This window comes from Rhinolophus sinicus, linkage group LG02 (genome assembly GCF_036562045.2).
Source record: "Rhinolophus sinicus isolate RSC01 linkage group LG02, ASM3656204v1, whole genome shotgun sequence".
Classification (NCBI taxonomy): domain Eukaryota; kingdom Metazoa; phylum Chordata; class Mammalia; order Chiroptera; family Rhinolophidae; genus Rhinolophus; species Rhinolophus sinicus.
The window spans coordinates 91,202,542-91,216,909 of record NC_133752.1 but is presented as its reverse complement, the minus strand read 5'-3'; the positions used below and the strand labels follow the sequence as shown (position 1 = coordinate 91,216,909).

Below are 14,368 nucleotides of genomic sequence, written 5' to 3'. Positions count from 1 at the left end.
GAGACAGTCTGAAACCCAAACGGGCAAGGAATGCCAAGATTTTATTTTAGGCAATCTGACTTGGCAAAGAATATTGTTCTGTGGATCATTTCTGCAGGGATAACTTAAACCAAAGGAAAAGAAACAGTGCTAGATTCATTTATCACTACAACTGTATAATGTCAGACAGGAGGCTTTCAATCAAAGACTACAGTGAAAATCCATTCCTAAACCTTATAACCCATAGTTTTTAAAAAAATCTAGCCAAAGTTAAAAAACAAAAACCAAAAACAAACATGTCTTCCCATTAATTACAAATAGCTAAAGTATCACTGAGGGCTTGCTACCATATTTATTCACTGTTCTGTTCTTATAGAACACAGAAAAGTTCAAAACACAAAGATAATCAATTAATATTTCTAGTACAGACTGAAATAGGCTTATTTTCTTAAATTAGTTTCCAACTAAGAAGATGAGGAAAAGTTGACGGAAAGGTAAAGAAATGTCCTGCTTCTTACCTTCATAACCTCTAGAGCATAAATCATCTGTGGTTCCATAGATCTTCCATCTGCTCCACAAGCCCGATCCCTTGTAAAGCATAATATTCTTTTCTTGTCTATTGCCGTAGTTAAAATATAACTCTTCATCCTTGATCCCCAAAAGTGTGTCGTTTTTGCACTCCCATTTCTGCAATTCGCTGCTCGAGTCACAGGCATAGAGAGTGATAGCGACCCAATCCGTTTTTGATGGCACCCCCAAGCATAATTTAAATGCAATGCTCATAATCTGTGAATCAGACACCCATCGGAATTTCTGTGCTTCAGCGTCCGGGTTGCAAACTGCTGTTTGGACGGCACTGGGGCTTAATGCTTCCACACAGCGCTTGTGGTCTTCATTATATATTAAAAACTGCCTCGTGTCTGTCAAAGAAAAAAAGAAGGGAGAAAGGATGTTTAAGTGGATACATGTGACAAAGACAATAGTTTGGGTCAAAAATTGCTAAGATTCCCATTTCCCTAAAGACTTAGGATCACAGGAAAAGGGGTGAAGTGGGCTCTGCCTGCGCCAGCTCAGCTCCCTCTAGGGGGGAGTCCCTGAGGCTGGAGAGAGACTAGGTTGAGGGGCCTCTCTTGGAAGCACGTGACAATGGAAAATACACTGGAAATCTTCAAGCTATCCTCATTCATTATGAGGAGCATTACAGAAAGGCTTGTCTTACACGTACACTGATTGTTATGGAGTAAATATAAACAGCAGATAATAGGAAAAGAAATAATACCCATCAGAGAAAATAAAATCCGGATATGACTATAATACCCTATAAAATTAAATACATTTGGGATAGAGTTTTGATGTCTGACTCATTCCTACCCTCTTTGAGATACATGAAAGGTATACATGATTATTCAAAGGATAACATGAGAGAAGTTTTTTTGTAACAGAAAATAATTTTTTTAAAAATTTTTATTTATTTTAAGTGTGTTTTGCCAGGACCCATCAGCTTCAAGTCAAGTAATTGTTTCAAGCTACTTGTGCAGGGCACAGCTCACAGTGGCCCATGTGGGAATTGAACCAGCAGTCTTGTTAAGAGCACCGCACTTTAACCAACTGAGCTAACCAGCTGCCCCAGAAAATAATTTTATTTTAGGAAATTTTACCTTCCCTTTAGGTCCAGAATAAATTTTTGAACTAAGTGCTTTCTGGGTCGTCCAGATCTGGGCAACTAGAGAAGTTTTGGGTTTGGGTTTGTCCAACAATAGGTAACTCAGAGACCTACTGTCTAGAGATAAATTAGTATGTGTTATATATTTTAACTTTTGATTCATTGGCATACTCAGTCTAGCCTTCGTATCAAAAAAGAGATAAAAATGTATTTAAAAGTGTAATAATTTGTGAAGTTTGTGGTAGAGCTTAAGTAAATGTAAGTTTTATATCATTTAAGGTAATATTTATGAGAATAACTTTACAAATAACTATTTTTTATACTTGTAATTTGGGGTTGGTGATTTAAATAAATATATGTGGATGACTTATGTTTAGAGTACATAGCTGCTAGCTGGCAAAAATCAACTTCCTCTTGGCAAAAAAAAAAAAAGAAAGAAAGAAAAAGAGAAAAAGGATATGGTAAGCATATTTCTTTTTCCTTAAGTCAAAATTGAGTTCATGTAAAGGTTTGTCTTTTCTGTTGCTGTTGTTTACTTTTTTAAGAATAGACAAATGAATTATTTTAATTTTGTGACATAACTATAAGTTAAGCATTTCTTGTGAAGTTTTACTAAATTCCTTCTACGTAAGTGGTTCTTTCAAAATGAGCTGGTAGTATTGCAGAAGTTTGAGGGTCTGACTAAATGTGCTCATTATTTTTAATCAAATCACGCCAGTGAAACAGAACAAAATAATAATTTTACTACTAGCCGAGTCCCTCACTGTTTTACAGAGCCCTTTTACAAGCCAAATTCTATTTATTAATATTTTCCTCAACACCCCTGTGAGGTTAGCAACACTTAACTCTCTGAGGTCCGTTCTTAGACCATCAACTCAGACCTTATAATGGATCTTTGCCTCAAAAAATTATTTTCTCCTGCCACACTCCTATAACTGCTCTTGTCCCACACTCGTTAGGGGTCTTCTGTCTCTGTCTTGTCTGGGTTTCTGCTTCAAATCTCTGCCTGGATTCCTGGGTTGGGTTCCTCATTTCTGCTGGTTTGATTTCTTGTAATCTTGACTCAGTCGACACTGATTTCAGAACACGTGCTTCTGTTGACTTCCTTGGACCTGACATCTGTCAACCCAACATGCAATGCTGGGCTGAATCTCCTCCCGTCTAGCTTGTCTTAGCGTGGTAAGATGAGCACCCTTCTGCACTGGCAATAAAATTAAGAATTTACTAATATGCTGTTTGGTTTACAGGACATCAGAAAACAAAGTTCTTTTTTTTTTTTTTTAAAGAGTTACTATGATCATTTACCATACACAAATGTAAATCTAAGCTCCTCTAATCTAAAACGGTAATGAACTATGAAAATTTTGTCATATATATCTGTAACTCAACTATACTGCCCTTTATGTTTAATTTGTCTTTGCTATTCCACCTATTGTTTTTCTACCTAGACTTATCTTCCACTTCCAGATGGTTTTGCTCAGTAACATCTCATCAACAATAATAAATATATCTTCCATCTCATACTTCAGTCATTTCATTGTATTGTCAAGCAGCCAACACTTATTAATGCCCAAATCTAGTCAACCAATCAGCTGGTAACCAGCCATTTAAATTAAGGTGCTTGACAGCTGGCCTTGGCATGCCCCGTACCTACTAAGTAGCCCCAAGCCCGGCACTAGGAGCAGCCAGCCTCAGTTCACAGCTTAGTCTCTCGCAGGCACCTCCTAGCCCACTGAGTAGCAGCCATCTGCAGATGGCTTTGTGGTGCTTGCCAGGTGGTCCTGGGCAGGGCACAGGTGGGAATGATCTTGGCCAGCAGAAGGGCACCTCCGAAGAGGCCCTGGCACACCCGGCGGCTGGATTTGGACCTAGCCAGAGCACCATTAGGCCATCTTCACAAATGACACACCCAAAGTGCAGACAGGGCAGGCTCCAGAGCCCCACCAAAGTGAATCCTGAACTGTAGGGTCAGCCCCTGCAAAACAGCTCTTCTGCTATAGTCATGACCAGGCCTCACAACCAATCAGCATGAGGGTCAATCACTCCCATGGACATGCAAACAGCAACCAAGGCTCAACTACAACAGAAGGGCAAACACAAGCACACAAGGGACACTCCTGGAACACCCAGCTCAGGTGACGAGGGAGACTGCACCTCTCAGCCCCACGGAACACCTATTACATAAGGCCACTCGACTAAGACTGGGAGACATGGCAGCCCTACCTAATACATAGGAAACAGAAACAGGGAGGCAGCCAAAATGGGGAGACAAATAAACATGTCCCAAATTAAAGAACAGAACAAAAATCCCCTCAAAAATCTAAACAAAATGGAGATGAGCACTCTACCAGATGCAGAGTTCAAAATGCTGGTTATAGGATACTTAGTGATCTCAGGGAGAATGTCAACAAAGAAATAGGAAACATAAAAATGGAGATAGAAAGCATAAAAAAAGAACCAGTCAGAAATGAAGAATACAATAACTCACATGAAGAGTACATTAGAGGAAATCAACAGATTAGATGAAGCAGAGGATCAAATCAGCAATTTGGAAGATCAGGTAGCAGAAAACACACAATCAGAAAAGAAAAAAAGAATCCAAAAAAATTAAGATAGTTTAAGGGGCCTCTGAGACAATATCAAGAGTACCAACATTTGCATCATAAGTGCGCCAGAAGGAGAAGAAGGACAGCAGGAAATTGAAAACTGTTTGAAGAAATAATGATGGAAAACTTCCTGGCAAAGGAAATAGACATACAAGCCCCAAAAGGGCAGACAGTCCCAAACAAGAGGAACCCAAAGAGGTCCACACCAAGACATCATAATTAAAATGCCAAAGGTTAAAGACAAAGAGAGAATCTTAAAACCAGCAAAAGAAAGGTCTTTACCTACAAGTGAGCTCCCCTAAGACCGTCAACTGATTTCTCAACAGAAACTTTGCAGGACAGAGGGATTGACAGGAAATACTCAAAGTGATGAAAAGCAAGGATCTATAACCCAGATTACTCTACCCAGCAAAGCTACCATTAAAATTGAAGGAGCGATGAAGAACTTCCCAGACAAGAAAAAGTAAAGGAGTTCATAAAGACCAAACCAGTATTACAATAAATGTTAAAGAGACTTCTTTAAGAAAAAGAATAAAAAAAGATGAAAAATATGAACAATAAAATGGCAATAATTACATATCTATTAATAATTACTTTCAATGTAAATGGATTAAATGCTCCAATCAAAAGACAGAGAGTGGCTGAACGGATAAGAAAACAAAACCCTTACATACGCTGCCTAGAAGAGACTCACTTCAGATCAAAACGACACACGCTGACTGAATGTAAATAGATGGAAAAAGACATTTCATTAAAATAGAAATGAAAAAAGAAGCTGAAGTAGCAATATTTATACCAGACAAAATATACTTTCAAAGAAAGGCAAAGAAGAGACAAAGAGACAAATTCTCAGTAGTCCCACTTCTGGGTATTTATCCGAAGAAACACAAAATACTACTTAGAACAGATATGTGTATCCATATGTTCATTGCAGCATTATTTACAATAGCCAAGATAAGGAGGCAATCTGGGTGTTCATCAATGGATGAATGGATCAAGAAGGTACAGTGGAATATTACTCAGCCATTAAAAAAATGAAATCTTGCCACCTGCAACGACATAGATGGATCTAGCAGGTATTGTGCTGAGTAGAGTAAGTCAGACATGGAAAGAAAAATGCCATATGATTTCACTTATATGTGGAATCTAAAGAACAAAATAAATTGACAAACAAAACAGAAATAGAGCCAAAGATGCAGAGAACATTTTGATGACTGCCAGATGTGAAGGAGGTTGAGGGTGGTGGGGAAAAAAGGTGAAGGGATTAAGAAGTACAAATTGGTAGTTACAAAATAGTCATGGGGATGTAAAGTACAGCATAGGGAATATAGTCAATAATATTGTAATAACTATGTATGGTGTGAAATAGTACTGGATTTATCGGGGTGATCACTTCATAAGTTATATAAATGTCTAATCACTGTTATACATCTGAAACCAGTATAATATTGTATGTCAACTGTAATTGAAAACTAAAGAAATTATTTAAAAAATAAAGTAAGATGCATGAGTCTCTATGCACAAATAGTATTCCTCTTTCAGAGGTTTTAAAACTTATTTGATTTTTATTTCATGTACTTAATCTGTAGTTCCATCTTAATTTAACTCTAAATATGATGGTATTTAATGCACAAACATACAGTCTTTTTTTTTTTTTTTTCTCATTAATGGTACCATCATTCACCCAGATCCAAAAGCCAAAAAGTCTAGGAGTCATCCTGGACTCCAGCTTTCCTTCACTTTCTAGGACAAAAGTAGATTCTATTGACTCTACCCAAATATATACTGTGCTGGTTAATTTTATGTGTCAACTTGGCTAGGTCTCAGTACCCAGATATTTGGTCAAACACCAGCATAGATGTTGAGATGAAAGGATTAACAATTAAATCAGTAGACTTTGAGAAAATCACATTATGCTCCATACTGTGGGTGGGTCTCATCCAATCAGTTGAAGGCCTTCAGAGAAAACAGACTGAGGTCCCTGAAGAAGAGGGACCTCAGACTGCCTTTGGGCTTAAACTGCCTTTGGGCTTAAACTGTAATATCAACTCTTTCCTGAGTTTCCAGCATGCCACCTCCATGACTGCATGAGCCAGTTCCTTAAAATAAATCTCTCTTGAAAGATTAGATAGATGAGATAGATAGATAGATAGATAGATAGATAGATAGATAGATAGATAGATATACACAAACACACATGCACCCCCATAGGTTCTATTCCTCTGGAGAACCCTGACTAACATATACACCTTAATCCATTCTTTTCTCTCCGTCTCCACTGCTACCACCGTAGACCAAGCCACCATGATCTTGCTCTGGTCTTCTTCTCCTTGAAATGGAATCACCAGAGAACATAACAACTGATCTCCCAGTTTCCTGGATGAGATGGACTCAGCTGACTCCAAATTGCAAAACAACTGCAAAACAAACTAATGTAGTGGGTAGTTTCCACTTAGATATATAAGAGTCAGATTTCTTTCTGTTTATGCAAACTCTTTAGCAGATTGTCTGTTGATGTGAATGCTTACTTAATAATAAAATAATTTTATTTTTCTTCCAGCTTTGTGGAGAGGTTTTCTAGGTAGGGAGGAGATTTTGTTTTTAGCTATAATTCTCCCAACAATTTAAACCCTTCAAAAGTGTTACCAGCGCACATAGGAAAAAAACAGCCAGCCTCCACGTCACAGCTCACTAGAGAGGGCTGGATCCAGCCGGGCTACCCCTCTGCCCTCTCCTCCTCCCTCTCACTCTCCCCTCACCACATCCAGTCACGGGCCTTTTTGTTCCTCAATCACCTCTAGGTCATTTCCACTTTAGAAGCTTCATGTTTCAAGTTCCCTCTTCTTGGGATGCTTGTTAAGGTCCCAGTTCAAGTGTGAACTCCTTAGCAAGCTTACTATCCTAATTTTACTTTTATTTTCATAGCCATCGTAAAATACATTTTTTTTTTTAAATTTTGTTTACTTATGTTTTGTTTTTGTCCCTCTACTGGAATGGATATTCCATAAGTGAAAAGACTATCTTTCTGGTTCAGTACTGTGTTCTCTCTTTTGGGAGCATAATAATCTCAAACAACAATAGTTGAATGAATGCATATTATTCAACTTTACTTAATGAGAAAAATAAAGAATACTTATTAAACCTGAGGCATGTTCCCTAGTAACCCAAATACATCACTTTATTTAATAATTGATTAATGATGATGGGTCTATTTTAATATTACTCTTCCCCCTGAAAGTTTATTTTTACCAAAGAGCAATTTATAAATGTTTATACTTATGAAAGGAGTACTTGGAAATGAAAAGTTTCTATTTCAATACAAACTTATCTATTCTTGTTTCCTTTATTTATCTTTGACATTAGGAAGCAGAGCAAGTTTGATATTGCCTTTGCCAGACAATAGGAGGAAATGTAACATTATCGTTTTATGGTGCTACATTGCTACATTATTCTTCTACCCAACTAATCAACATGTAATTTTGCTTTTATCATTGTTTCTGTGCAATGTCTCTGATTTAAAATGTCACACTCCTTCCTCTTAAAGTGATTCAAGGCCTTGACCAAAGGCAACTTGTGGCATTTTTGCCACTATTAACCACACCAATGTTTTCTATGTATACGTATTCCAATTTTTTGTTTATACTAATTAAATTGTTGTAATACAAATATTGCAAGAGGCTGAACAAATGAGGACACTTGGATAGCTATATTCATTTCTCTGGGATTTCATTTATGGGCTCCAATGTGTGTGTGTGTGTGTGTGTGTGTGTGTTTAACACACATCAGAAATTTTATTTACACAATTGAAGAGACCCTCCTTCCATCTTAACTCTCTCTTACCAATCTCACATTTTCTTTTCAATAAATATATGCCAGGCTCGATGCTAGTGACAGTACAAAGACAAACGAGAAATGAGTTCCCTAGCACACTGAGCTCACACTCTGTTGTGGTTAATTCAAGGACAGAAATACCAAAGGCCAAAATACATTGAGGACAGAAGCAATAAGTTTCAACTCAATTTCTCAGGTTAAAAATAACTGATATCCAATAACATGGACGTAGATTTTCTTTTAAGTGTGTTTTCAATTGTTCCATAACATTGAGCAAGTAATTAAAATTTCAAACTTACTAGCAAAGAAAACCAGGTTATTAAAGGTAACTCTTTAGAGATATACTTATTATATGCTAGATTCCCTTATACATTTCTAGACTTCCCCCATTATCAAAAAATAAAATGCAGACATAAGAAAGAAAAGCCCTTCTGGAAGATAAAGAGGCTGGATGCGAGGAACATAAGTGGGTATTTTGTAGCAGATACTGTCAGAACTCCACTCATTTCTTCTTGCTGTTTGCCCTTCAGTGCATGCCAGCCCCCCTGCCCCGTGTCAGCCCCGCATCACTGGGCATGGGGGTCTTTTCTGGCTGTGGGAGTCCCTATGCCCACACACTGCAAAGACGAAAAGGGTCAGAGAACTAATCCCCTAGGAGTACGGTATCACTTTGCCAGTGACCAATGGGAACTGACGAGTGAACAGCCCAAGTCCCTCGAGCCTTGGTGGGATGACTCGAGACACAGTTCTACATTGTCCCCCAGCAGGGCTGAGCTCCAGTTGTCCCCAGTGGTCACTGGCTCTTTAACACACCCTTTATCGGTGCCTCTCCATCTGGTCTTACGCCCCTGCCCTCTGCCAGTGTCTCCTGGGGCCGACTCCCAAATAGACTACTTCACTCAAATGTTGTCAGAGGACGGCGTCTTCAGCAACCCAAACTAAGAAACTCATCCATGAGCCTCAGTCCATGAGCATAAAGCCTACATGTGTTTCCCCAAAGAACTGAAATTAAGTGAAAAACAAATATTTATCATGTACTTAGTATACACACAAAAAAAGAACAATGAAAAACTATGCCAAGTGCTAGGGGCAGGAGGAGGGCTGGGATCACAGGGTTAGGTTTTGCAATACTGAACAAAAGAATAAAGGAAAAATTGAGGATTATTTGATTTTCCACTTCAATCCATTCATTCCTCGCCTATTCAGAGAACCTACTACTGTAGGTCACTGCATTTGGCCATGGAAGGAGGTACTACTAGGAATCCAATATGGGTTTTGACCTCAAGAAGAAAGATAGAGGTCAAGCGTAAGAAACTCTGCCAACTTCCTGCCTCCCTCCCTAATGATATGAATATCTACACCCTCCCTGGGGTGCGTTCACTCCCATCTCAGTAGATTCCCCTCAGCCTGCTGTTCCCTTTACCTGTGCCCTGGATTCCACCCCCTCCCGCCTCTCTACTCTCTTTTCCTCTGTCTCCTGTATGTTCAACCTCAGAACGCCAGCCTCTCCCCCAATTTTAAGACAAACAAACAAAGCCCGTAGGTAAGAAGTTGCCACCACAGCCCTCTTTCTTCTTCCACTCATAGCCATCCTAACTAATTAATGAGTCTGTATCCCTCCAACCTGATCATGACACAATCAGAGCTTCCCTGCTCACGGGCTGTGTGAACTTGATCAGGTTTCCCAACTCCTCTGTGCCTCCTTTTCCCCATCTGAAAAATGAAGGGGCAGTCACAGGGCCCGCAGGTCCTTGTGAGAATGGAAGGACAGCATCCAAGTAAAGCGCTTGGCACAGTTCTGACACACAGACATGGCTGGATACATGTTAGTTCATTATTGTCAGTAACTTGGGGACAATCAGCCTTGAAAAATCAGTGGGAAATGGTTCAGAACAGGATGAGACGAGAGAAAACAGAGCTGTTGCAGCAGCCCAGAGAGAAGGAAAGGATAGAGCCTCCGTCCTCAGGTGACAGGTGATCTGGTGGAGAGAGGTCTGTTCTTTGGGGTCACCAAACTTGGAATCAAATTCTGGTTTCACCACTCACGAGCTGTGTTACCTTAGGTAAGTTAATCCTTCTAGCCTCGATTTCCTCGTCTGTAAAATGGGGAGTGTCATGATCTCTGACCGAGTTGCCGTGAACTTCTAAATGGGATCATTTATATAAAGCACCCAGCATGTCATTCTACATACAGAAAACACTGAAATGTTCACGGCCTCCCTTCCCTTCTAGAAGTAAAATGTCTAAACAACAGATACAAATAGAGGGACTAAATCCTTCTTCCATACACTGTTGTTTTGAAGCACGTTTATGTCTTTTCCTGATCAATACACCCCAGCTGGCAAATTATGTCCACTTCTTAGCCTCAGAGCTGGAAGGTCATAGCCAAGAATTAGCTCTGGTCGTGTCTGGCTAGCTGACTTCTCATGTAGTAAAAATAAAATGTGGTTGGTAACACCTCAGTTTTCTCATGTAGTAAAAGTAAAACGTGGTTGGTAACATGTACGTGTTGTTGTACAGATCTGATTAAGGATCTGAAAGTGATGACTTAATGGAATTAAGGATTTGAAAGCCCTCTGTGACCTTCACTTGGTTTGTAATTGGAAGAATTTGTCTTTGAATCCCTCCTTCTTTTGATGTCAGCTTCAATTCATTTTGAAAGAGCCCTTGACTTCTTATCTCCTCCACTCTCATTTTTGTTCCACCTAATTTCCACTAGTTTCCTCTGTGGACAGAGCTAACCAGATGATTTTCCCATTTAATAATGCTGGCCAAGAGGCAAGATGCCACTTCTGCTCTCATTTTGACACCAATTTCACTCCTTCTCTGCTACCACATACACTCTACTTCTGAAGCTATTTTCCTTTGTTCAACTCCTCTTGTGGCCTCTGTCACCTAGTGTTCCCTTAGCCCCTCAAGATTCAGTGTCAAAGACCAGGTGACAGGTTGTGAGTGTCAACGGATACCTATGATCTCCAGCTCCCTTTTAAAGATAAGGATCTTTGTCTTTAACTGAATTGAGCATTTTTATTCTTTAAATTTCATGTTTAACCAACGATGACTCTTCCTACTTAGAAATTAGGTCCAACATCCTCAGAAGATACTGAAATTGTCATGCAAAAAAGCGGTTGTCTTCTTACCTATATCAGCCACATCCTACATACACAGATCTCCATCTCTGAATTATAGAAAAATCAGATGTAGTTTGCAACAACAACAAGAAAAATACACAAATATAAGAGCAATCAGGAAAAAGAAAGATGTTAAGAACTTGGTTTTGCTCAATAATTGCAGAAAGTACGTACATTTTCAGTCTGGTATCTAAAAATGTCATATATATAGACATGAGACACTATAAGTAAAGCAACAGAAATATTATAAGAAGAGTTTTATGAAAATTAAAACTAATAAGGAAATGGCAATGGGAGTTGTTCTTTGAAGAAATCCTGGATTGGTATCGAACCAGTCATTCATTCATTCAGCAAACATGCATTGCTTCTGTGTAATAGAAAGAACTCTCCCCTGGTAGTCAATTCCGAGCACTAAACTAGTTAGTTGTGCCACTAACAAGTTGTGAGACCCTGGAAAGATCACTTAACCTGTCGGGACCCCAATTTTCTTATCTATAAACCATGGAGATTGGATGCAGCATGGGCCTGTGTTAGACAGCAAATTCACTGTATTCTTTTTTTTTTCACTCCCTTCCCAACTCTGCCCCCAGTGGCATCACATTGGTCATTTGAAATCCACCATGGTGGGAGTGTTACTCCACGGAAACTGGTAAATGCCACAAATCAGTGCTTTCTTCTTCTGAGAACCAATTGTTAAGTTTAGTGAGCCAAACCATCTCATTTCAAACTACACTTTTCGGCTGAGGTCCAACCTCTGTGTCTGAGCAACTCTCGCTGCTTCTCTACTGTGATGATGTCCCCACTGATGTCTAAACGAAAACGCTGAATAAAGCTCTTCCTGCTGAAAAGGTAGCAGGGCAAGAAAAGCAGCAAAACGGGAGAGTGCCTTTCACTGTGAGGCTTGGCCTCCTGGGTCCTTGAAGGTACAACACTATTGCTCACGGCGCTGCTGGCGTGGGATGCTCTCGGGGAGGGAAGAGAAAGGGCTCTGGCCTGAAAAGAAAGAAACCTCCAGAAGAAGACAGGCCTCTCTGTGGGTTGTCTTAGTGGGTAAGGGGTCAGGGGAAGGGTACAGAGAATTCATATATCCTTTTCTACACGGTCTGCTTTTAGCCAGACACCTCTGTTCATATGCTACTTTGGCAAAGAAAAGGTAAAATAAGAATTACAGGTTCTCAAGCGTAAAACATAATTCTGGAAGGGGCTCCCTCACCCGTGTTTTTGTTTATTTGTCGTTTATTCTCTAAGAAAACAGCTCGGCATCATCTCCCTGCTTCTTCTATACCATCAGAGTAAGGTATCCGGCCGTCTCAAGGAGGGAAAATTCCCAAACAAATTGAGAAACACTTGTGCCCCGAAACATTCAGAGTCTGTTTAAAGAAAATTAGGGGGCTGTGTGTGTGCTGCCTGATGGGTCTACAGCACCCTTGAAAGGAGGCCAGTCTGAACTGAGACGTGCTGTAAGTACACAATACACCCCAGATTTTGAATATATTCATCTTCCTGCACAAGATAAACTGTTAAGATGAACACGGTGAGATGTCTAAGCACACACTGTAGTCTTCTCACACCGGGTTAACTGCTGCCCCTGTCAACCCCCGTCCTCTTTGAGACGTACATTTTGCAGCCAAGACTAAAGTGAACTATCTCCTCAGGCTCCAGGAATTTTTCCTCAGCATTGTTCTTGGGAAACCTTTCCTTGAAACACTTACTATGCTGCTTTTATTAGACAAATAATTCCCACGATGGGAACAAAAGTCATTCCTTTTAACAGCTAATACTGACGAAACAATGACCACAGATCATACTATGTCCTAAACTGTTTCTATATTATAACTCCTTAAATCATTGCAGCCAGGAATGACTGAGGCACGGGGCAGGTGATATTAGGCTCCCCATGTGGTAGACAGGGAAACCAAACCACAAAGAAATTAAGTAGCACGCAGGGTGCAAACCATGCTGCCTTCGCTTGTGTTTTTATAATCACTACTGCGTAATGCCTGAACGAAAAACTTCCTGGGGGTCCATAGCTTCTGCCTTACCTATGCCCGCCCGGTCTGGCCCCTACCATCTCAGCAGTGCTTAGAGTGCCACTGGCACAGACCGTGCACTGACAGTGTTCGCTGATTTGAGAAAAATACAGAGGGATCTGAAACCAAAAATGCAATGTTGAAATCTGTTGTATTTCATCTCAAAAGAGAACTGGGAATGAAAATTCTTACAGGCACTCTCATTCTGAACTTTAGACAGGTTAAATCTAGAGAAACAGAAGGACTCGAGGATGTCTTTGAGAATTTGAAAAGCTCTGAATCTGTTCCTCGTGAGTACCAATCTCCAGAAAAAAAGAAACAAACAAACAAAAAAGGAAATGAAAACAGAAATAAATCAGTCTGAACAGCTTAGACTACAGGTAAGGATGATCTTTCCAGCAATAAAAACTATGAATGATTAAAACAGTTCATGGGGGGGGGGGGAAGACAAATTGTGGAAAACACATGGAATGACCTTTGGGGGGGGGTCTGTGATCCTGTCTGTAGTTAGACCTACAGCTGCCCTCCTTTCAGCCCCAAATACTCAGAAGATATTCCTTAGGGGTGAGAAATATTGTGAAATGAATACTAGAATGCTCAAGCCATAGAGGTACTCTCTCTAAGAATAAAGCAGAGAAGGAACCATGGGAGATGAGCGACGTCAGAAGGAAGACAGGGCTTCTGTGGAGCTCAGGGACAGGGGACACCTCCCACCTGAGAAGCAGTGCCCCCACCCCCACCGACCCCCCTGCCCAGCTTCCAGGCCTGGCATCCAGACAGAGGCAACAGGTTTCCTGCAGAAATGGTGGTGCATGGGAGTGTTGCTTTCCTCCTCACCACAGGTTTGGCAAGTAATCCCTTCACACGGACCAACCAGGGAAGGTGTGCCATAGACCCCAGGCCCGAGTCAGAAAGCCTCCACCTCAGAGCCAACTTACCCAACAGCTGCACAGCAACTGGAATGAGAGACAGGAAAATCAGGAGCAGGAACAGCCTCATGGCTCAGCGTTTATCCTTTTCTTCCAGTGATGGAAAGGAGGGGGTAAAAAAGAACCAAAACAATGAGGGCACTGGGCCACCCCTTCCCCTACTCGATTCTCAGAGTGGCCCTGCTGAAAAGTAGGGTGG

General features: G+C 40.4%; 1 protein-coding gene across 1 annotated transcript in view; it reads right to left on the bottom strand.

Annotated features, from left to right (window-relative positions):
- MRC1 (mannose receptor C-type 1) overlaps positions 1-14,368 on the bottom strand; it is a 78,689-nt gene extending 64,321 nt beyond the window's left edge. The window contains exons 1-2 of the mRNA XM_019752082.2: positions 14,179-14,368; positions 498-899 (exon numbers count right to left, since the gene is read on the bottom strand). Coding sequence (XP_019607641.2) covers positions 498-899; positions 14,179-14,239 — 463 coding nt within the window. The 5' untranslated portion in view covers positions 14,240-14,368. The remainder of the gene's footprint in view (positions 1-497; positions 900-14,178) is intronic.